The sequence below is a fragment of the Petaurus breviceps genome, unplaced genomic scaffold, assembly GCF_028583685.1.
Source record: "Petaurus breviceps papuanus isolate PSGF00001 unplaced genomic scaffold, PetGlider_PUasm1.0 91041, whole genome shotgun sequence".
NCBI lineage: Eukaryota > Metazoa > Chordata > Mammalia > Diprotodontia > Petauridae > Petaurus > Petaurus breviceps.
This window is the reverse complement of record NW_027187400.1, coordinates 14,970,827-14,994,096: the sequence shown is the minus strand read 5'-3', so window position 1 is coordinate 14,994,096 and position 23,270 is coordinate 14,970,827. Positions and strand designations below refer to the sequence as shown.

The following is a 23,270-nucleotide window of genomic DNA, read 5'->3' as shown; positions in this document are numbered from 1 at the left end:
AACTTAAAAGCCAGAGATGAGAGCTCTTCTCCAGATAGGGTCAGAGCCCTGGGGGCAAGGCTCCCTGGGGTCCCAGCATCCTGGAGGGGTGTGGGCCCCAAAAGGGCAGAGCCTATGTGAGCCAGGTGTCCTGTGAATGGAGAGGGCCAGAAAATAGATCTGGGCTAAACCAAAGGGAGAAAGTTCTAACAATTAGTGGTCCTCAGGCAGAAGGGGTGGCCCTTTCCTGAGCAAAGGAGTGTGGGGAACTACAGATCATCAAGTCTGAGTTAGTGCTGCCCTCCATGACCTAGCAGAACAAGTCTGATCCCCTCCCTCACAACAGCTCTCAGATTGTTCCCCCACCCCAAAAAGAAGTCTCTAATTTAGGCCAAATGCCCCAATGGCCACTACTGCCCCTTGATTGGTGGGCTCTGACTGCCCTGCTCTGGACACTCCCTGAAGGCCAAAATTGCTCCTGTGGCACTGAAACCTGGACACCCAGACAAAGCCTGGCCAGGGCAAAGCATCATGGACCAGGTTACCTCCCCACCATCCACCCACCTACTCCCCCGACTTCCAGATTTTGCTGTTCAGCCCACTCTTCCCTGGCTACACGTCCCCAGGCCCCTTCAGACTTACGGCACGCTGCCAGTGAAATTGAGCCCGCAGAAGTGCTCTGAGCTGGTGACCGTATCTCCAAAGACGGGCCCATCGGCCGGGACAAACTGGATGATGTTTGGGGGGAGACCAGCCTCCCGGAGGACTCTGTACACAGTGTAGCTGGCCAGAATAGCTGTGTCGCTGGGCTTCCACATCACTACATTGCCCTGGGACAGGAGGGAGTATGTGGGAGGCTGGGTAGCTATGCCTTCCATGTTCTATACATATGCCAGCTAGGTGATGCCACGCTGGACAGAGCACTGGGCCTAGAGTCAGGAAGATCCAAGTTCAAATCCAGCTTCAAACACCTACTAGCTGGGTGACCCTCAAACTGCTGCCTGCCTCAGCTTCCTCATCTAAAATGGGGATAACAGCCCCTCCCTCCCAGGACTGTTGTGAGGATCAAATAAAATCATGCTTATGAAGGGCTCAGCCCAGTTAGCTACTGCCATTGCAATGATGATGATGATGCCACCCCACTTCCCAGAACGTGCAGACGGGCATCTTCACTCTCCTTTCCTGCCTTCACACATTCACAAGGTCCTCTGACCGCCCGCCCTCTCGCCCAAGGACCAAGCTCTGGGTCTTCTGCAGCAAGTGCTCAAACTTCTGCTGAACGCCCATAACCTCTCAGGGACTCAGTTTCCTCCTCTGTAAAAGGAGGAGACTAGCCTGGGTGACCTCTAAGGGTGACCCCCTTCCAGCTGTGGGTCTAGGATCCTTTGACCTTCCTTGAAATCCCTTCCTATCCATTTGATGCTTACTTCTCTCTGTACATGTGGTTTCCCTGATGAGAATGTAAGCTCGTTGAGGGCAAGGGCCATTTCCTGTCTTTGTATTGCCAAGACCTAGCACATAGAGCCTAATATGGCACTCAATAAATTCTTGCTGAATGATTGATTCTAATCACCATTAAAAACTCCAGGGAGGGGCAGCTAGGTGTTTCAGTGAACAGAAACAGAAACAGAACTGGCCCTGAAGTCAGGAGGACCTGAGTTCAAATTCGGCCTCAGACACTTGACACTTAACTAGCTGTGTGACCTTGGGCAAGTCACTTAACCCCATTTACCCTGCCCTCTCCCCTCCAAAAACATAACCAAACAAACAAAAAAAAACCACTCCAGGGAATCTGGGATTAAGCCAACTCTTGTGGAGTCTGTCTCCACCTGGGGGTGTGGGGGAGAGGGAAGGAGAAGGAAGAAGCATTTTCTATAGCACCTACCACATGCTAGGCATTATGCTAAAGGCTTTTACAGAAACCTCACTAGATCTTCACCACAGCCTTCTGAGGTGGGTGCTGTTATCTCCATTATTCCAGATGAGGAAACTCAGGTGGCAGCGTTAAGTGACTTGCCCAGGGTCACACAGCTAAGGTATCTGAAGCTGGATTTGAACTCAGGCCTTCTTGACTCCAGGCTAAGTGCTCTAACCACTGTCCACCTCGCTGCCCCAAGCCAAGGAGCCTGGTTATTTCCATGTGGGAGCTCTACAAGGGCAGGGCTAGGCTTCTGCCTCTGTGTTCCCAGCGCTTAGCCTGAGAACCATAGCTCGAAACTGAGTGTTGTGAAACGATGCAGACCAAGCGTGATCCCAAACAAGGGTGTGAGGAGGCACCTCCACCCCCACTCTCCCAGCCCAGGCCCTTTTCTGCAGAAGTGATGGGAGCACAGAGACCCTGGCCTCCTGGCCCTGACCAGCACTGTACTCACCATCAAGGCCGGAGCCCCTGATAGGTTGCCTCCGATCGCTGTGAAGTTAAAGGGGGAGATGGCTGCCACGAAGCCCTGTGAGAGAAGGGATGGGAAGGTCAAGGCCCTGGAGGGCGAAGGTGGGGAGCCCCCTCCCAGTTCATCACCCTCCAAGCTACCTCCAGGCCTCGGTAGACCACTCTGTTGGTGCTGGGAGGGACGCTGAGGAGCTGCTCCCCCTCCAGCTCCATGGCAAACTTGGCATTAAATCTGAAGAAGTCAATGAGCTCGGCAGCAGCATCAATCTCGGCCTGTATCACAGTCTTGCCCTGAAAGGAATAATAACAATACAAAGTAAGAAGTGGTTATTAAGGGTCAGCTAGGTGGCACAGTGAGTAAAGCGCCATCCCTGGAGTCAGGAGGACCTGAGTTCGGATCTGACCTCAGACACTTAACACAAAAAAAACTAGCTGTGTAACCCTGGGCAAGTTACTTAACCCCAATTGCCCTCCAAAAGGCAAAAAAAAAAAAGAAAGAAAAAGTTACTAAGTATATACCGTATGTATAACAACATGAACAAAAATTTAGATGGCAGTCCCTACCTAAATGGAACTTTAGTCTAGATATTAGTAGATATGATTTATTACTATTATTAGCTGATGCATAATACTCTTAAAGTTACAAAGTAATTTGCATACATGGCTGAAGGATCAAGTTAGAATTCTACCTCAGATACAAAGCCTGTACAACTTTGGCAAGTCAGTTCCCTCTAAATTCCCCTTCCGGCTCTAAACCTACCATCCATGAGTTCTGTGCCATAATAATCATGGGGCATTGCATGCTGAGCCAAGAGTCCTCAGTTCGAATGGAGGCCCCATAATTATTAGCCTAATGGCCAGAGGCTGGTCATTTCCTCCAGCTCACTCCTCCTACGGCGGGTAGGGGGGAGGGAGAAGAACCCTTATTTTAAGCAGTATCATATACTATAGACCCCTTACATTAAGTAGCAGCACCCTCCTGGTACAGCAGGGAGGGTCAGAATGATCCCTATTTTACAGATGAGAAAAGTAAGGTCCATGGAGGGGAAGTAGCCTCCCTGAGCTCACCCAGTGCCCACACTTCCATGATCTAGCTCACTCTCTATAGGCCCAGCTAGCAAACGAGATAGTCACAAGTCAAAGGCCGAGGCCCAGGCCAGGGAATGCAAAGAATGGCTAAACAAGGATTGTGACTGATCTAAGACATGAAGAAGAGAAAGGATGGAGAGAAACAGGAGGAGATCCCCTTGGGCTGATTCCCAAAAGTGGAAAGAAGAGATGAAGGGAATAAAGACAGCCAAGTCTGGCCCCAGAAGAGCCTGGAGAAGAGACTAGGGCCCTGCACAGAAGATCACGCTTCTCTGACGCTGGCCAGTCTGGCTGAATGGGGCTGAAAGGGGCGATATGTAGGCAATATAAAACTATTGTCTTGTTTTCAAGAAAATCAGATGATGATGAGGCTGAGTCCACAAAGGGGCCACCACTGCAGCTCTCCTCAGGCAGGTTCCTGGGGACCCCACAATTATACCACAAGCAGGGAAATACTTATGGCAGCAGCAAAGTAGATAGCCTGTGAAAAAGATTTTTGCTGGCTTTGGGGCTTAGGCTGGCCACCAGGCGAGTTTGGCCATAGTGACTCACAAAGAAGCATCTCCTGAGGCACAGGGGGTCCGGGGTGTGGCACAGAACAAGGTCTGGGGCAACATGCTTCATTTGAGATCCACATTTTAAGAAGGATGTCAACAAGGTAGAAGGCGCCTGGACAGGCTGTGTTGTGGGAGAATCTCTGTCATCACTCCTGGCTCCAAGGCCCATAACCTACTGAAGGAACTGGAGGTGTTTAGCTTGGAGAAGAGAGGCCAGGGCTGGCAGGCTGGGGGCTTGCAGGCTGGAGGCTGGCCTGTCTTCACATTATCTGAAGAATTAGCCTGGTTTTGTTTGTCCCCAAAGGGCAGAATCAGGCAAATCTTCAATTTTTCTAAAGAGAAAATCTGTCGAAGTTAGAGCTGCCCCAAAGTGGCCAGGGCAGCCTACTCCAGGGGGTGCTAAGAAGTCCTCAAGCAGATGCTGGACAGTCATTTGTTGGGGGTCCTGGAGGGGAGATTCCCACTGCATGCCCAAGCAGGGCCCTTCCAGCTCTGACACTAGGAGCTTCCTTTTCAGGGGGTTCTCTCTTGAGTAGTAAGGAATCAATCAATCAACAAGCATTTATTAAGTACTGCCTGCGTGCCCCCCATGGTGAGGAGTTGGGGAGACAAGAGTAATGACTCAGAACCAAGTCTAACCATCCTGCCGCCTTCACTGCCCAGAGGCTCAAACACTACAACTTCCAGGCAGAGGGAGTTAAGGCCAGACAAAGTGAGCGTGAATGTGAGAAGAGAAGACTCCGGGGCTGGTCACAAGCACGTGCACCATGGAGCTGGGCCCCAGAGAAGCAATAAGAGAGCACCACTCACTCCCTCTGAGGAGGTGAAGGCTGGCAGCTGCACATGTGCTCTCAGACCTGGCTCTGATGACCTCCTTTGTCCCTTTCTTTTAAAATCTTTGCTCATTTGACAGAAAAGGAGAGACTGACATGTTCAGAAATGAAAGTGAGGTAAAAATCAAGAGACTAATGGAAATTTTAAGAGGAGGAGAAAGTCTTTTCTCACTTTCCTTGAGCCCGAGTTCCCTTTTGTGGCCTAGGATCAGGGGGCACACACAACACCCACAAGCACTCCCCAGCCCAAGTCCATTTCTCACCTGCCCAATCATGGTCTTGGCAAGGATCTCTGCCCTCCGGGGTCCACTCAGCATGTCTGCAGCTTTCAAAAAGATCTGGGCCCGATCTGAGATGGGCCTCAGGTCCCACTCCTTCTGGGCAGCCAGGGCAGCTTCAATAGCTTTGTTGAGCAGGGCCTGGAAAGGGTAAAGGAGATCGGATGGCACTCCCTCCTGGGTCTGGGGGCAAGAGTCCTGATGCCCTCACCAAAAACCAAAAGCTCTTTGCGGACATTAGCTAGGGTAGTGAAGAGGGCTCCCAGCTCAGGAGAGGCAGCATCAGCTCTCGATGGGGCTACCTTTGCCCTCAGGGATCCCATAGGATGGGGAAGCAGCAAGGGTGGTCCTTACTCCAGTTCCCACCTCCCCACCCCCCAGAGTAAACACCAAAATATTTCAGAGCTTGGGGGGAGGGAATAAGGGAGAAAGAATAGAGGAAAAGGGAAAGAATCATGGGAAGGTACCCACCTTGTCGGCATAGCAGTATTTGGCCACCTTGTGTCCATGGTTAAATGGCTAGAGAGAAAGAGAAGATGCCAAGTCACTGATGCCCCTCCAGGTCAGCACTGTTACTGTTAAGGGGATCTCACTTATTCACTCCCACTATCTTCATCATCATCCCCACTGATATCTCCATCCTTCCCCACGGCTTTCCTAACTCATCATCTGGGGGCAGGAGAGACCCCAGACAGACATGCCCTGGGCAAGGACCAATTAGGATCAGAGACAGAGCCACAGAATGTGGAGCTGGAGGTACCTGCCGGGCCCATTTCATCCTTAAGTCACCCTTCTCCTATACCCACCTGTAACTGATGGGAGGGATGGGCTAAGGAGGGCTTGCTCAAGAGACAGAAACTGCACTGCTTTTGGTTCCTTCTCCCTCCCCCTCCCCGTCCTTGTCCTCACCCCCCCACATCACTGGCCACCTCGCCAGGCCTCCCTTTTTCTCTGACCTCCACCAGACTCAGTCCTTGTTCCTCTCCTGACCCCTGTGGAGCAGGATGGGTACAAAACTCCTCCCAACCCTCCTCCCCCTCGCTCAAGAGGACCTCCCCAGGATCTCATTCACTGTCTCTAAGACTCACACCACCAGCCACCCACATGTGCAAACAATCCAAGAGATTCTAGGAGAAAAATAAAGAATTTCTAGCACCAGGAGGGAAAGCCAACAACAGCCACAGAATCCCCAGCCGTGTGGCTCTGAATTTGTCTGATGACATCTTAACAAGGTCCAGATCATCCTCAGGTGCCCACTTCTGTGTAAGGCACTACAGGTGTGTAAGGAGGCAGCGTGGAAAGTGACACGATCCCTGCCGTCTGGGAGCTTACATTCTAACACATCTCTTGCAATGGGATTTTCTTTTCTAATGCTGTAAGATCAAAGGCTTTGAGGCTGGACAGTTGCTCAGAGTTCAGCTAGCCCATCCCCCTTCACTCTACAGGTGAGGAAACTTAGAACTAGAGTGGATGACTTCCCCAATGTGGCCAAGCAGGAAGCAGAAGGCCTGGGAGTCATCCTATTAAGGAGCACATCAAGCAATGCACAGCCCTCAGGTAGCATGGCACAGTGGATGGAGGGCTGCCCTGAAAGTCAGGGTGTGACCCAGACTGGTCAGTAGCCCTCTCTGACCCAAGTGGTCAAGCCTCCAGCTCCAGCAGAGAGCCAGGGCTGGGTGAGGCGTCAGAGGGAAGCCAGCCCTCCCCCCACCCATGTGGGGCTGAACCCCAGTGTACTCCTGCTCAAACCGCTGCTGCATGCTGGCAGCACTCCCAAAGCCCACCACGCCCCAAAAGCAATGAGCCGATCAAGACTGTACTATAAGGTTCACAGCCCGGGAACACAGCCCAAGCAGGACTGTCCCTGCTTCCCAGATGAGAGCACCGAGGCTCCAAGAGATTAAGCAGCTTAACCGAGGTCAGCATGGATAGCCAGTGCACAGCCCTGGACCCAAAGCCAGACCTCCAGGACTCTCAAGTCCTACCCCACTGTTCACTCCTCTTTACTTGGAGAAAGACGGACACCCAGCAGCCCCAAGAAACCAAACCCTGCATTCTCTCACCCTCTCTACCTGTTTCTGCTGCCCTCCTGCCCAGATTTCAGTGCAGAAGAGGGAGACCAGCTTCATGGAGGGGGGAGAGGGAGAGGGAAAAGAAGGGGAAGAAGGAAGGGGAAAAGGAGAAGGGGGGAAAGGAGGAAGAGGAGGAGTGGGGGAAAAGGGGGGGAAGGCGGGGAGAGGGGGAGAAGGAAAAGGAAGAGGTAGATGAGAAGCCATCACATTCTAGAACCATTCACCCTGGGGAGGAGTGGCTCACCACCCCAATCACACACACACACACGCAACACGGTGAGCCTCAGTATCACCAATCTGGTGCCAGAAGAGGCCTCGGAGGGAAGCTCCTCCATGAGCTCCCAGGACATTGAGCAGCCTCTCTGGGCAGGTGACCTGCAGGTCTTCTCCCCTCCATCACCAATGGCCCACTGGATACTCCCGAGGGATCCCCATAGCCATCTCACTCTGACCAAAGCAGACTTCACTGTCTTTCTCTCCAGACTGCCCCACTTTTGCCAAAAGCAGAGAGGTCCAATCCTTCCTTTCCAGTTCTCCACTGCATTTGTTTCCTGTTTCAAGTGGGCCTGACCTCCCTTCTGTACTGTGATGAAGCAGACCAATCAATGAACATTTATTAGGCCATCACTCAGGCCCTGGGCATCCTAAGACAACAGAGAAATAGACCTTGCCTTTGAGAAGCTGACATTCTACAGGGGAGGCATCGTGTAAAGAACTAGAGACAGACCAGCCAGATAGAGGAGATGGAAGGGAACCTCCTACACAAGGTTAAACTGAGTCAAAGGAAGCAGGGATTCCAAGAGTGAAATACAAAAAGGGAGAATGTTCCAGGCCCAGGAGATGGGGTGCAATCAGTGCAAAGATGCAGAGGTGGGAGATACGGTGTCAAGGAGCAGTGAGGAGGCCGGGACTGGACCCTAGTTTGTGAAGGGGAAGGAAGTGTGCAAAATCTAGAAAGGGTAAGAGGGAGCCACTAGGGGTGATGGTGTAATGGAGTGATGAGTCCATGCCTACACTTCAGGAAAATCACTTGGGCAGCTGAGCACAGGATGAGGCAGGGAGGCCAAATGAGGAGCAAGGGAGAGAGAAGGGATGAGGGCAGAGGAGACACAATGGGAGAGAGGGAAGAGCTGAAGACGACACCTGGGAGGATGCCTGGCGGTGCCCCTGAAATGACAGGGACATTCAGAAAGAAGAGTTTGCATCCACCAGGAGGACGGACCAGGAAGATGCCAGTGCGATCCCGAAGCTCTGGCCAGAGGGCACAGGCAGCTCTCCAGGGCTGGTGAGGCTGGTGCTATTCTGCAATCTGCCCAGTCACTGCCCACTGACACTCCATTACTCAGTCTGCACCCTGCACCCAGTGGACCCTCTTTTCTATTCTATCTCTAGGCCTGTTCAGGTCTTACAGTTCAAAGTCCAGCTTGACTGCCACTTTCTATATTTTGGGGGAACAAGGATTTGAGACTGGATCTCCCTATTTCACCCTGGAAGTGCAGCAGCCATTCATTGGCCTGTTCACTGCTCATCAGCACAAAAACTTGGCCCTGCAGTTTCCAAACCGGGTTCCTTAGGTAGCCTGATCTTCCCTGCTCCACCATACTGGTACTAGACCCTGAGGATGGACTGCCAATTAGCTCAGCAATCCCAAGCTCAAACAATCCCTAGCCTCAGACTCCCAGCCAGCAGCTCTGGGCCACCCTGCTCCACCCCCAGCCAAAAGGCCACCTTGACCAGGAAGCTTTCTTGGATTCCCCCTTCATACTTCTACCTTCTTGCTTTTAAACCTACAATAGCCATCAACTCTGCACCTAACACACTTCTCCAGCCATACTGCTGTGCTGATGTCCCAGCCCCTCCCTACCAGGCTGGGAGTTCAGGACAGCAAGAGTCTTGTCTTACCTAAACTGATCACTGCCTTGAACAGCAAGAACATCGGGGAGAGGCTGACAAATAACTGTAGCTTATTAGAAGGTAAGCTGTTCAAGGCAGAGAACCCACTCCCCTTTGTATTTGTTTTCAAAGGACTTGGCACATAGTCAACACTCAAGGCTTTTCCCATTCATTCACTGTTGACTGCTTACCTGGGAGCGGGGTAACCCTGGAAAGACCCAGTGACTAGGGCCGCCCTCCCACATCCAGCCCAGGGCTTTCTCTTCCACCTGCCTACTGTTGAGGATCCCCTCAGTATAACCCAACATCAAAGAGGATCCTGGAGTCTGGCCAAGCTAGGACCCAAAGTCAGGGCTTTCTACTACGCCAGAATAATGGTTCACTTTCCTAGAGTGATTCAAGGTTTGAAAAGTGAAGATTAGAGCCAAGATGAGCATTACAAGACCATCATCCTCTATCCCACCAAAAGTCACCAATCCCAAGCAAAGGCCTGGGTAATGCTTCTCCAGAGACACAGAGAGGACAGCTCCAGCTACCAGGTCAGGCCCAGCCCCTGCCCATGAGCACTCACCGACACCTGGTACTGCACATCTGAGGTCCATACTTCTTCATCCCCAATGACACATGGAATGGCTTCTGTCTTATCCTTTAGGTCCTTCAAGGCCTAGGGAGAGAAGTGTGAGTATTAGCAAATGAAATCTGTCCCTTCCTAGGTTGTATGCCAGGTCTCCCCTGCCTGCTCCCAACAAATATAGAAAGCTCCCAACTGAAGAATCCAAAAGCAGCTTTGGTCAGGGGTAAACAAAGTTTACTGAGAGACAGTCTTGGAGTGTACCACACAATAGTAGAAGATTAAACAGAAAATTGGCAGGGGAAGAGCCCTTAGAATACAGGATTGTCAAGGTTAAACGGGTCTTTAAAACACAGAACATAGGTCAGAGTTGTAAGAGACCTTAGACACCATCTATTTCAACCATTTTTATTTTACAAATGAGGAAACTTAACCCAAAGAAGGGGAATGATGAGCCCAAGGTCATCTAGAAAGCTAGTGGATGAGCAAAGACCAGAACATCAGGCCTCCAAACTTTCCATCCAATGGATCTAAGCAGGCCAGGAGTAAGGGGCCAGAAGGGTCAGATTAGGCTAGATAAAGAGAAAAGAAAGTGAAGCAAGCTCCCAAGAACATTGAGTTGCCTAACTGTGAAGAACTCAGAGGAGGACTTACAGGCTGAACTGACAAAGGGGGTTGGAGGGACATGCAATCAGCATCATTGAAAGGAACACCTAAATGGATAAGCATAGATCCACTCAAGTATAAGAAAGATCTTCTCACCAAAAAAGTGATTTTTTTACAAGAGGGAAACTACAGATCCTGAGATCTGAGGGTAGACTGGCAACCTCCAAGCTTGGACAGGATTGGGCCTATCTTCCACAGATGGTGAAGGCTTGCCTCCTGGAAGCCCATGTCCAACAATGGAATTACCAGAAAAGAAGAACATGGCTAACTTTTATAATGGTACTTAAGTAGCATTCTTAACATTTATAATGCTTTCAGTTCAAGTCGCCCCCAAATTCCATATGGAATGGCCTCCCAAAATTTGGAAATCAATCAACAAGCATTTATCAGAAGCCTACTCTGTGCCAGGCCCTGAACCAGACCTCAGGGACCCAAAGACAAAAGTGGAACCTTCCACCTCCCCCACGTGTTTTCACCATGAGACCATTTGGTAACTGGGCCAGATTTCTCCACATTAATAATAGCAGCTTGGGCCTTCAGGCCACAATTAATCAGCAAGGATCTATCATGTCTCCACTATGTGCCAAGCACCAGGCTAGGACACCAAAGACACAAAACTTGTATGAAGCCTAATATGACTAAAATTTAAAGCTAATAGCCCCAAAACTTGACCCCATGGAAAAGAGAAAATGCATCTCCTTCCCCTTTTTGAAGAGATAGGGAACTACAGGTATGGAACATTGCATACATGATCATTTCTTGGGTTGGTTAGTTCTACTAAAATTTTTTTCTTTTGTTTCTATTTATAAGGATCCTAGATTAAAGCTAGAAGGCCATCTCGGAGGCCAATGAATGCTGAGCTCTGGGTTATAAGAACACAGGGCATTTTGATCAAAGAGGGAGAAAGGTCAGTTTCTAACCTGGAAGGCCCAGGACCACAGTGATTGGCAGGGGTTCAGAAAAATTACAGGATCTAGAGCTGGAGGGGAATTTAAAAATCATCTGAAATCTTCCTCATTTTACAGAAGAGAAAATAGAGGCCCTTAAAAGGGAAGTGATCTGCCCGAGGTCACATAGGTTCTAAGTAGCAAAGGCAGGATATGAACCCAGATCTTGCCTTCTCTCCACCAAAGGCCTAGAGTGCATTAAGGCTGTGTTCACTCTGTAAACACTCATCTAGAATGCAAGCCCTTGAGTGCAGGAATGAGAGGCTGGATCTCTTTGTCTTTGACTCCTGTTCACCCTTTGGAGGATAACTGGGATTTCATGTGTCCTGAGCTTCCAGGGGAGAAATTACCTCTCTTACTGCAAATCAAGGCCAACTTTGCAACTTACAATCTTAGGGAATCACCTGGGACAGGTACCTAATAAATGCTTGTCAATTCTTTTTAATGGAAAATTACATTTTATTTTAAAGTTTTTAACTAATATTTTGTTTCTTACATCACCACAGTATCCCATGCATCCCTCCCATATGACAAACAGTATTTTTTTTAAGGGGGGAAGAGGGGTAATCAGCACAATTATCTGATACACTAAAAATTCCCCAAAACATGTACAAAGTTGACACTTGTGATCTCCTGCCTCTATGGGGGAGGGGAGGAATGCAATCTTAATGTAATCAAATCTTACATCTCATTACATTAATTACATCTCATGTAATCAAATCTTACATGAACTTATCATTTTGTTACATTCATTTTGGAGTTTTGGGGGATGTGGTTGTTCTTTCCATTTATATTGTTGTAGTCCTTGAGTATACTGCTTTCTTAGCTCTTCATACTTCCCTCTGCATCAATTCATATAGTTCTTTCCAAGCTTCTCTGTATTCCTTACAAATGTCACTTCTATAGCATGGTAATATCCATTACACTCATACACCACAATACAGCCATTCCTCACCGATGTTTATCTACTTTGTTTCCAATTCTAAGCTATCACAAAAAAGTGCTAATATAAATATTATGGAATGAGGCCTTTCTTCTTATCAACAGCTTCCTTGGGGTATAAGCCCAGTAACACAAGACTCTGGTTCAAAGGGGGCATTTTAGTCACTTTATTTGCATAATTCCAAATTGCTTTTCAAAGCAGTTGCTCCATTTCACAGCTCTCTTTCACCCTTTTAACAGATCGTTGGCCATTTTTTCGTCTTATGTGCCAATCTGCAGAGTGAGGTGAGACCTTAAAGTTGCTTTTATTTGTATTTCTCTTATGAGTAATTTGAAGAATTCTTTCATGTGTTTGTAACACTTTGTAGCTATTCTCCTGAGAACTGTACATATCCTTTGGATTAGAGAATGGCTACTAGCATTATATGTAGTTATTAATTGTTCACATGCCTTAAATACCAAACTCTTACCAGAGAAATCTGATGCAAAAATTTTTTCCAAATCAACTGCTTCCCTTCTTCTCCTAGCCTCAATGTTATCTATGCAGAAGCTTTCTAGGGTTATGTAATTCAAGTTATCTACCTTATCTTTGGTAAAGGCCTCTATCCTGTGTCCCAGTAGCTGAGAGGGAGGGGTGAATGATTGGCTTCTCTTCTCATTTTTTTTCCTAGTCTGATTATTAAGGTCATATAACCATTTAGAATGTATTGTAGAGTATGGTGTGAGGTGTTAAGCTAACTCTAAGCCTAGTTTCTGCCAGACTGATTTCCATTGTTCCCAGCAGGGTTTATCAAATAGGAATTTCTCCTTAGGTAATTTACGATTTCTATTTTATCAACCACTGGGCTACTAAGTTCCACTGTTTCCAATTCTCTTAAGTTTAGTCTGTTCCACTGATTTCCCTCTCTGTCCTTTAACCAATATCAAATATTCTGATGACTGCTGCTTTATATTCTAGTTTGAGGTCTAAAAGTGTTATTCCCCTTTTGTTCTTTTTTTTTTAATTAATGTCCCTTAATATCCTAGATCTTTTATTTTTCCAAATTAATTTTATTGTTTTATCAAGTTCCATGAAGTATCCTCTTGGTATTTTGACTGGTATAGCATTAAAAGTGTAAATTAATTTTGGAATGTTGTAAGATTAGGCCTGGTTTTGAGACTACCATGACAGCTTCCACTATTAAGGAAGGCTGTAGTTTACAGGATGGATGGAAACCACTGTAATAAGATTAAGCCTGATGGTTCTGAGGCCATCACAACAGTTTTCCCTTAAGGAAGGGAACTTAATGAACGTACTCATGGAAAAATACTGATTTTTTTTTTAAGGTTGGTATAGCTATAAAAGCTAAATAATATTTTGTCTACCACCAGATCATTTTTCTCCACGAGATGCAAACCCCCAAAATAATATTTTGTCTAAAACCAATTTGTTTTTCTCCCTGATAATAAACTCTCCAAAAAAATGTTTTGCCCTGACAATTTGGCCAGCTCCAAGAACATCCACAGTCCTCTCGGAATCTCAGTTCATTGTAAAGCTTTATTTCAAGCAATGTGGAAGAGGTGGAAGGGGAGAAAAGGAACCCAACACGTAACTTGGGCATATACACTAACTCACATGAGAGCAGCACTGTATTGGGGAGCACAGAGATCTATAGTTTTCTGTTTTATCTTTCCCTGGTTTAGGTTATTAGGACAATATTTATCTCATAAAAGGATTCTTGGAGGGTACTTTCATTCTCAATTTTTGAGAACAATTTGTAAAGTAGTGGTAGTAATTACTCTTCCAGAGAGTAATAGAATTCTCCTGTAAATTCATCAAGACCAGGAGTTTTTTTTCTTTGTAGTTCCTTTACAATTAGATCCATTCTTTTCCAAAGATTGGGTTAAGATCTTTAGATAGCCTTCTGGTAGTTCGGGTATTTTACATTTTTGAAGGTAATCCTCTATTTTTTGTGTGTTATCATATAACTGTACATACTATGTTCTGATCATTATTTTTATTTCTTCTGGCTTTGTTGTGATTTCACTTTGTCCCTTTGTCATTTTATTGATTTGATTTTGTCTTCTTTTTAATCATCTTAGTTATAGGCTTATCTACTATTTTAATATTTTCAAAAATAATTTTTAGTTTTATCATTTCTATTGAGGTTTTTGTTTCTAATTTGTCTGTTTCTCCTCTATTTTTTACTATCTACCCTTTTGTGTTTATTTTAGATTTGTTAGCTCTCTAATTTTTAAAAATGCATTTTCAGTTAATTAGTCCTCTCTTTTTCTATTTTGTTAATATATATTTGTAGAGATGTGATTTTTCTCTAGAGAACTTCTTTAGCTGCATCCCAGAAGTTATGGCACATTATTTCATCATTATTTTCTTTCATATAGATAATTGTTTCTATTATTTACTCTTTGACTCACCTTAGACCAGGCCTTGAGGCCACAGGTTCCCCACCCCTGCTTAGAATTTCACTGTTAAATCTCCATTTGGATCTGTGGTTTTTGTTTGTGGTCCCTGAAGCAATAGCTATTTTATTGCATTATAATCTATAAAGGATACAATAACTATTTCTGCCTTTTTACATTTGTTTGCAATTTCTCCAAGCCCTAATACATGGATCAATTTTGGTAAATGTTCCATGTGGTAGGGAGAAACATGTATAGTCTTTTGTGGTCCTATTTAGGAGATGCCCTAAGTTTCTCCAGCAACTTGTTCAGCACTCTATTTTCTCTCTGGTTTATCTTTCTGTTAGACTTATCCAATGCAGAGAGGGATGCTGAAGTCTCTACTAAGTCTTCTTTTAACTTAGTTAATGCTTCCTTTATAAATCTGGATGATAAGGCATTTGGAGTTGTATATACACTCCTGATATAGGTTTGTTTTCCACGGCTCCTTTCATTTGCAATTCCCTTGTTTATCACTTTTTATTTTTTGGATGTTTGTTTTGCTCTGTCAGATAATGTGACTGCAACTCCTGCTTTTTTAGACCCACTTGATACGTAGCAAATTTTTTTCCATCCCTTCAGTTTTATTTTGTGTATGACTTTGTTTTAAAAATGTGTTTCTTTTAAGCAAGAGATAGACTGTAGAGCTTTGTTTTCTTATTTACTCTGTCACTTTTTTCATTTTATAGGATTACTTAATCCATTCACATTTAAAGTTATCAGAGTTAGGTGTATATTTTCTTCTATGTTTATTGGTTCTATAAAGAAAATGCTTTGTCAATCAATTACCTTGCAAGGCAATAGGCTGTAAAGGAAAGAATACTTGGTTTGAAGTCAGAAGATTTGGGTCCAAATTCCATCTCTGCTACTTACTACCTGTGTGACCTTGGACAAGTCACTTAACCACTCTGGGCTTAAATGTTCTCCATCTGTAAAAAGGGGGATTGAATTACAAGATCCAAGTTTCCTTCCCACTCTCAATCTATGATCCTGTGGGGCAGGAACATACCAAGTATTACGCACATAGTATTAGCTTCCTTTTGCAAATACAAAAACAGACTCAGAGAGGAAGTGCTTGAACTGGGTCACTCAGCTAGTCAATGTCTTAAATGCTATCAGACTTAGTCCAGGGCCTTCTGGCTCTAGAATCAAACTTTACTACCCCCTGCTGTCTGTTTGTAACAAGGAGTAGCTGTGTCTTGGGGAGTACCTGTATTTCTCTTCTTCTACTCTACTCTTATATCTGGCCCCCACCACATACCTGCTGCAAGGCTTTTCTCTCAGGACTGCCTGGGGTGAAGGCCAAGACAGGTTCATTGGTCACCTTCACTGAGGTAGCATGCTGCCATTGAAGCCTAAGACAAAAGAACAGAAGACAGATCAATAGTAATGCTCTGGGTCAGTCCAGGATCCTGTCAGACAGGGATAATGATGCCCATTTAAAGAAAATAAGGTAATTACCACCACCAACCTCTTAAGGGCCTTATCACCCTGCCATGACTGGTTTGGATCCATCATCTAGAAACTTATCCAAACCCTATGTTAAATGACTTGTCATTTGCAGTATAGCTGAAGGAGACTTGAGTTTTGATTTTCATTCTGCTAACAGCTTGCTACCCAACATCATATAGATTACTTCACCACCATAGGCCTCAACCTCCTCACCTACAAAGTAAAAGAGGATGCCTAAAAACTGCCCCAGCTCTGACAGTCCATGTTCTTAAGGCCCCCCCTACCCAGCCTTGGGAGTCTCTACCCAAAGGTGTCCATTCCCTTCCAGCTCTGGCATTCTCTCTGCTAAGGTCCCTTCCAGCTTCGATATTTGATTTTCTGTGGCCCTTTCCATCCCTGATATTCTCTATTCTAAAGTCCCTCTCTGTTTCTCTGTCTCAGCTGAGAGCAGGGTATGACCTAGGTATAAGGGGGAGGAGCAGCTCAGGAGTCATGACATGTTATAGACTCAGACAATGTACCTTTTCCCCTGAAGTCCTCCCTAGCTTAACAGAGGGTGGGTACAGTATGGACTTTGTTACAAATAAGTCACCTAGATCGAGGAGTACAGGCCTGGGAGTACAGTACTAAATAGTGGAGAGGCTTTGATTGGGATCAGGAACGTTTGACCCTATGGCTTTATAATCATAGAATGCTGCTAATTCTGGAGGAATAGAAGAGAGAACACCAGAGTGCCAAGGGACCTTAGAACAAGAGAAACAAAGGAAGACTAGTGACACCGAAGACACAATCGTTTGCCCACCTAAGAGGCCTTGGCTATCAAGGAAGACACTGGGAAGAATTGAAGTGATCTGTGTTATAGGGACCTAGGGAGAACAAACAAAGGGTCCTGGGAGTCTTGACTCTGGCAGACAGTCTCTGTACTGGTTATTCCAGCCACAGATCTAAAAGATGGCAACCACAGGAAATACCACGCCCTGCCTCATGGGTAGTGCTACCAAGTAATCAGCAGAGGAGACAGCAGAACTGGTTTCCCAAGAAATTAGGAAAGAATTTGGAAGGTGGTTCTTCCCTCTGTAGTCAAGCTCCTTCCACTCAACCAATAACCTCTGGGCTGGGAGGAAGGGCTTTTAAAATGCAGCCCTTAGAACAAAGACCATCAGAAGGAAAAGGGTCCATCGGGTGAGGCTCCTTTGCTCTTGAGAGAGCCCCAAAAGACATAAGAAGTGAGTGGCAGAGTCCAGCCTCAGGGTTCACCAGCACCCAGTCCAGAGCTCCTTCTATTACATCCTAATGCTTAGGACACAAGACATTGAAGGGGAAAAGAGATCTCAGCACACAATTAGACCAATATCTTAGTCAGTTGGATGAGGAAAACAGAGGCCCAGAGGGGACAAACAGTTTGCTAGGGAGCACCTACCCATAACAATAATCCTAATGGCTCACATTTTTATGGTCCTTTAAGGTTTGCAAAGTGCTTAACAATCATTTGTCTCAAGTGACCCTTCCAAAAACCCTGGGAGGGAGGTACTAGAATTACAGAAGAGAAACCTGAGACTGGGAGAGAGAAGGCTACAGGCCCACAAATGCAGAGACTTACAAAGTACAGGACAAGGCCTGGGCCAAGTCTGGGCTGCAGTGGGTGCCTGACCAAGCCCAAAAGTCAAGGAGAGGAAGTTTACTGATTAACTCAAAAGGCCCAAGCTCAGCACTGTGGCTGAGAGGGTCTTAACATCTTAGGAAACAGGCCACCAGGAGAGCTCAAAGAGTAAGGGAAGCAGGGAGTGGAGCCTGCTCAGGGGGACCTGTGGGGAGAAAGGCCCTTCCAGGCCCTCTGCAATGATCTTAGCCCAGACCTGGAGAACCCTAAGACAGAGATCAGGAGGAAGCTATGCATGCTTTCCAAAGGAAATGATTCCCACCCATGGGGTATACTGAGAGAAAAGCACCCTGTACTGAGAGCCTCCAACATAGGCTAATTCCCCAAGCAGTCTCTATACTGCTCCTGAACGATGAAGATTGCTACTCAGCCTCCCCCTGGAGTAGAGATGCAAGAGTCTGAGACTTAAGAATCTCAGTTTAGTCGGAGACAGCCCACGGATCTCAAAGCATTCATCTGAGCCATATCAGCTATGAGCCTGGGGCCTAAAATCCCTTTGGCTGCCTCCATGGTGTGAGGTGCCCCCACCCAGAGGCAGCATGGCACCATACGTGGATCAGGAGATCTGGATTTAAAGCCAAGGTTGGTCACTTCCTGCCTGCACATCCTAGACAAGTCACCCCCCCTTCTCCAAGCCTGTTTCTTCCTCTGTAAACAGAGAAGGTGCTGGCTTTGGAGTCCAAGGATCTGGGTGTGAATCCAGACTCTGACACTTTTTATGTGGGTAACCAAAGGCCAGTATCTAGACCTCAGTTTCTTCCATGAAATGAGGGGGATGCACAAAATTCTTTCTAAGCACTTTTCTAAATCTATGATTCACAACTCTCTGGATTGTTCTAGCGTCTATACTCCCACAAATCATAAAATGCTACAGAAATGTATGCAAATCTTATTAATTTCATATTTCTTCCAGGACCCCCTTAGTTTATAAATCAGAGAATACATGGAAAACTGTGTATTTGATACAGCAATTTTCTGCTGGACAAAGAAAATTTTTTGTAATTTAGCTTTTTTTCAATCCCTCTCTTCCAGTTTCCCAAAGGAAGGACTTCTGCCTGATAGAGATGCAGAGAGTTAAAGGTATCTTATCTTTGGCACCTCAGCAAAAAGAAGGGGTAGGAGAATCTGAATCTTGGGGCTCCCACTCTCCAACGGGCAAGTGCCCCAAATAACAAAGTCAAAGCTCTAGAATCAGAAGGGACCTCTGAGATCACCCCCATCAACCGCCTCAATTTAGAAAGCAGAGATTTGGGATTTCTTCAAGGTCATGCAGCAGCAGAAAACAGATATCCAAATTCAAGCCCCACCCTCACCCTCTGCCCAAAGGTCAGACTGGATGCTCGAGGGCCACCATACTACACACCTAGCAGTGAGACACATACACTAACTTTCTCTACTAGCCACAGGGAGCTTGAGGTAATAAAGATGCCAGTGGTAACTGCCATCTCAGGAAGAATAACCTGGCAGCGTCTACCAGAAACTAAGAGGCAATGCGGCAAATGAAGGGCATCAGGGCTGAGAGATTAATCTCCCATTCTTTCTTCTAAGGTTCCTTCTAGATCCAGCCGATTTAGTGGGGACTGGTCAAAGATGGGTTGGACTAGATGCAGGGTAAAGTACTTTTCAATTATGAGACAGCTTTGGGACCCTCTCAACCCTAACATTTCATGCTCTAAGCCTTGACAGTCCATTCTAAGCTCCTTCCCAGCTCTGATGTCCTAAGATCTAAGGTCCCTTCTGGCCCCGGCAGTCTAGGACATCTAAGATATTCAGCAACGATTACTGTCCCTGTCTTCCAAGTTGAGGTGAGCAGGGTGGGGGCAAAAACAGGTAGGAGAAACATCTGAGCCCGGCCTCCTCTCTCCCCCTCCACTGGTCACAGACTCCTAGACTTTTAGAGCAAAGATTATTTAATCCTACCCATGCCCAAACAAGAATGCCCACTACAGCCTAGCCCTCCACGGGAAGACTTCCAGGCAGAAGGCTCTAACACTCCAAGGCAGCCCATTACACTGGGGGTAGCTCTGCTGGCAACTTTTACCTGGCTTCAATACTAACCCGCCTATCACTGCCTCAAAGGCTTCCAAGAGGTTATCTATGGCTCTGGATAAAGCAAAGCTGCCCTTATCAAGGAGATAACAGAAAGGAGATAGGAGTGTCTGGGGAGGTAAAGAAGGGGAAAGTGCAGAGTAGATGAATCCCCAGGGTAAGCCGAGAGGCCTAAAACCTACAAATAGTAGTAACAATAGTAGTAGTTAACAAATGCAGACAGGTATGGGACCTTCTTAACTTTCACAGGCATCATCTTTCAGCTCAGTTCAGCAAAAATGAGTTATATACAAAGCACATTATTGGACCCACATCTAAACAACCACCCAAGGGTATAGACACCACCACCCACCCCACTTCAGAGATGAGGAAACTAAGACTCCAGAGCTAAACTGACTTGCCTAAGATCAGACACCCTACTAGGGCCAGGGTTCAAACAGAGGCTAAACCAACCTCTACTTAACAGGGAAGATGAGTCTGGAGAGGTGTCCAGACTCCTGGGTAAGCTGAATGCTGGCTGGCCTTAGAATCAGGAAGATCTGTCTCCTAGATCTCTTTCTAGCCACAAGCATCACTTTTTTTTTGGAGGGCAATTGGAGTTAAGTGACTTGCCCCAAGGTCCAGGCTAGTTGTGTGTGTGTGTGTGTGTGTGTGTGTTAAGTGTCTGAGGCCGCATTTGAACTCAGGTCATCCTGACTCCAGGGCCTGTGCTCTACTCACTTCCACACCTAGCAGCCCTCAAGCATCCTTTTTTAATGGAGCTAATTACAATTCATGTTTTCCACCATGAAGAGAAATTCACCAGTACCTCTAACCCCAGCTACTGAATGAAGAAGAGTGGATGTCCTATTGAAATTTAAAGAACAGATGTTTACAAGTCACCGAATGCACATCAGAGCTGAGAACACCCTTGGAACAGGGAGCACACAGGATAGAGCAGTTCAGCCTTCCTGACTCCAAATCCTGCTATGTGATTCTAGGCCAGTCACTTAACCTCTGCCTGCCTCAGTTTCCTCCACTGTAAAATGGGGACAAAAGTAGCATATACCTACCAGTGTCACTGTGAGGTTCAAATGGGCTAATAATTGTAAAGCACTTAGCTCAGTGCCCTGTACACAGGCAGAACCCCACAAATGTTAGCTATTATTATGATTATTATTATGGAACACTAGGACTTGGGAGGACTTAGAATAAAGGTCACTACAGCAAGGGGAGGTCAGGTCGGGAAACCAGTCAGAACAAGAGTTTGTTTGTTTGAGACCATTCTTAGCTCTGGTCCCAACTGGATGGATCGGAGTTGGTCCTGAGTTCATAGTCTGGGAGGGACCTCAGAAAGGAGGATCAAACTGCTGAAGGGGGTTTTAGTCAAATGAAGACACTGCAGTTCAGAGGCTAAGTCACTTGCCTTAAACGAGACATAAACCTTCACCAACGTAAACCTGACCCCTTCAGTGTTTCTCCAAAATGCTTAGAACAGAGAAGAGTAGGGTCTCTCTCAGCACCCACCTCCAGGGTTATGGTGAGGATCAATGAGATAACATGTATATGTCATGCAGATCACATGAGATAACAGGGCTTCGCCAGCCTCAAAGAGCATAAAATGGAGCCGTTCAGAGGGGTGGGGAACATGCAGCCTCGAGGCCACCGGTGACCTTCTGGATCCTTGGATTCGGCCTTCTGACAGAGGCCAAGTGTTATAGAACAAATCCTTTTCTTCAGGGGATTTTATTCTGGGAAGTTTGGAAAAGCCTCCTTGGGGTCCTAGAAAGCCTGCCTTAAGGTAATGGAAAGAACACCAGATTTGCAGGCAGTTTTGTTGAAATCCCAGCTCTGCTCCATACTTACCTATACAACAGAAGATAATTCACTTAATCTCACTGTACCTGAAATCTGTAAAATAAGGCAGTGAGATTCAACAAACTATCCCTTCCAGCTCTAAATCCTATGAAGTCTCATTTCACAGATTCAAAAAACTGAGGCCCACTGAGGGAATGTCTGCCTAGAAGCAGCTGCTCTGGTTCACATACAGGGCAGAGACACTGATTAACTCTGAGGGCAGAGCTCAGCACCGTGGCATTCAGAATAGGATAAGTAATGGGGCACATCCCAGCATTCTAGGCAACTGACCCAAAAAAGAAGAGAAAGTCCAAAGAGGAGGAGAAGGAAGACTGCTAAGTGGAGGGTGGGGGATGGGGATGGCTCCAAGTAACTGAGGGAAGACCCCTCAACTAGGGAAATCCTAGAGACCTCAGGGGGGTTCCAATGAAGGTTAGTTGGATCAGGCTGGACAATAATCTCATACAGGTTTAGAGCTGTTGGGAGAAGAGAAGAGTGTTAATAAAGTTTTGGAAAGGGGGAGCTTTTGGAGTAAATCAGAGAATTCTAATCCTAAACTGAGAATCAGAGAACTGAGTTCCAGCCCCTTCTCTGCCCCCACCCCAAATTTATGATCTTAAGGTCACTTCCCCTCTCCTGGGTCCCAGTTGCCTCCTCTTTAAAATGGGGGAGAGGGTAGGTCCCTGGACTATATTATCAATGGTCCGTTCCTCTTCTAAGATTCTAGGCTTTGGGCAGCTAGGTGGCCCAGTGAATAGAGCACCGGCCCTGGAGTCAGGAGGACCTAAATTCAAATCTGGCCTCAGACACTTAACACTTACTAGCCGTGTGACCTTGGGCAAGTCACTTAACTCCAATTGCCCTCTAAAAGGCAAAAAAAAAAAAAAAAAAAGATTCTAGGCTTCAAGAGCCAGGATGAAGGAGCTGGAGATTCCCAAGTTGTGAGAAGTAACTCAGGGAAACAGATGCATCAAGAGAGTACCAGCCACGATAGAACAAAGATTCAGAACACAGGTTCCGCTGCGGGCTGAAGGTTCAATCTTGGGGCTTGGACACAAGTGGGGGCCTCCATCCCCAGAGGGGAAAATTCCAGACCCAGAAGACTTTCCGGAAGAACCTCTTGAGGGCAGAAGAATGAAAGAAACTGAGGGAATCTGTTAAGTGGGGGTGCCTAAAGGATCCAGAGGATGCAGAGAAATCACTACCTAGGGGGAAGGGGTCTCAGGGACCCAGCAGGGAGGAGATCTCAGAGAGATCTAGTGAGGGAGGGGGACCTGAGGCTGCGGGGGGTGGAGGTTCCTGAGACTGCAGAAGGAGGAGGTCCTGAGGCTCCAAGGGGGTCTTTGGGGGTAGGGGAGGACACTCACCCCGCCCGCCAGGGGCTGGAGCGCAGGGTGCGGCGGAGCTGGGGCAGCAGCGGCAGCATCTCGTTCTCACGCGGCGGCTGCTCGGCGGAAGCAAGCAGCACGAGCCGAGGCCGGACTTGAGACGCTGCTATAAAGCCCCGCGAGGCCCCGCCTGACCCACACCACCGAGGAGAGCGGGGAGGGGAAACCAGCCATTCCGGGCATTTGTTCCAGTCTGCCAGCGCCCGAGCCTCCCTCGCTCTCTGGTTCAG

General features: G+C 46.9%; 1 protein-coding gene across 1 annotated transcript in view; it reads right to left on the bottom strand.

The window, feature by feature from the left end:
- Window positions 1-23,175, bottom strand: part of ALDH4A1 (aldehyde dehydrogenase 4 family member A1) — a 32,091-nt gene extending 8,916 nt beyond the window's left edge. The window contains exons 1-8 of the mRNA XM_069079130.1: window positions 23,020-23,175; window positions 15,917-16,010; window positions 9,662-9,754; window positions 5,597-5,644; window positions 5,111-5,266; window positions 2,510-2,659; window positions 2,352-2,426; window positions 622-809 (exon numbers count right to left, since the gene is read on the bottom strand). Of these exons, the coding sequence (XP_068935231.1) occupies window positions 622-809; window positions 2,352-2,426; window positions 2,510-2,659; window positions 5,111-5,266; window positions 5,597-5,644; window positions 9,662-9,754; window positions 15,917-16,010; window positions 23,020-23,078 (863 nt within the window). The 5' untranslated portion in view covers window positions 23,079-23,175. The remainder of the gene's footprint in view (window positions 1-621; window positions 810-2,351; window positions 2,427-2,509; window positions 2,660-5,110; window positions 5,267-5,596; window positions 5,645-9,661; window positions 9,755-15,916; window positions 16,011-23,019) is intronic.
- Between the last annotated feature and the right edge of the window lie 95 nt (window positions 23,176-23,270).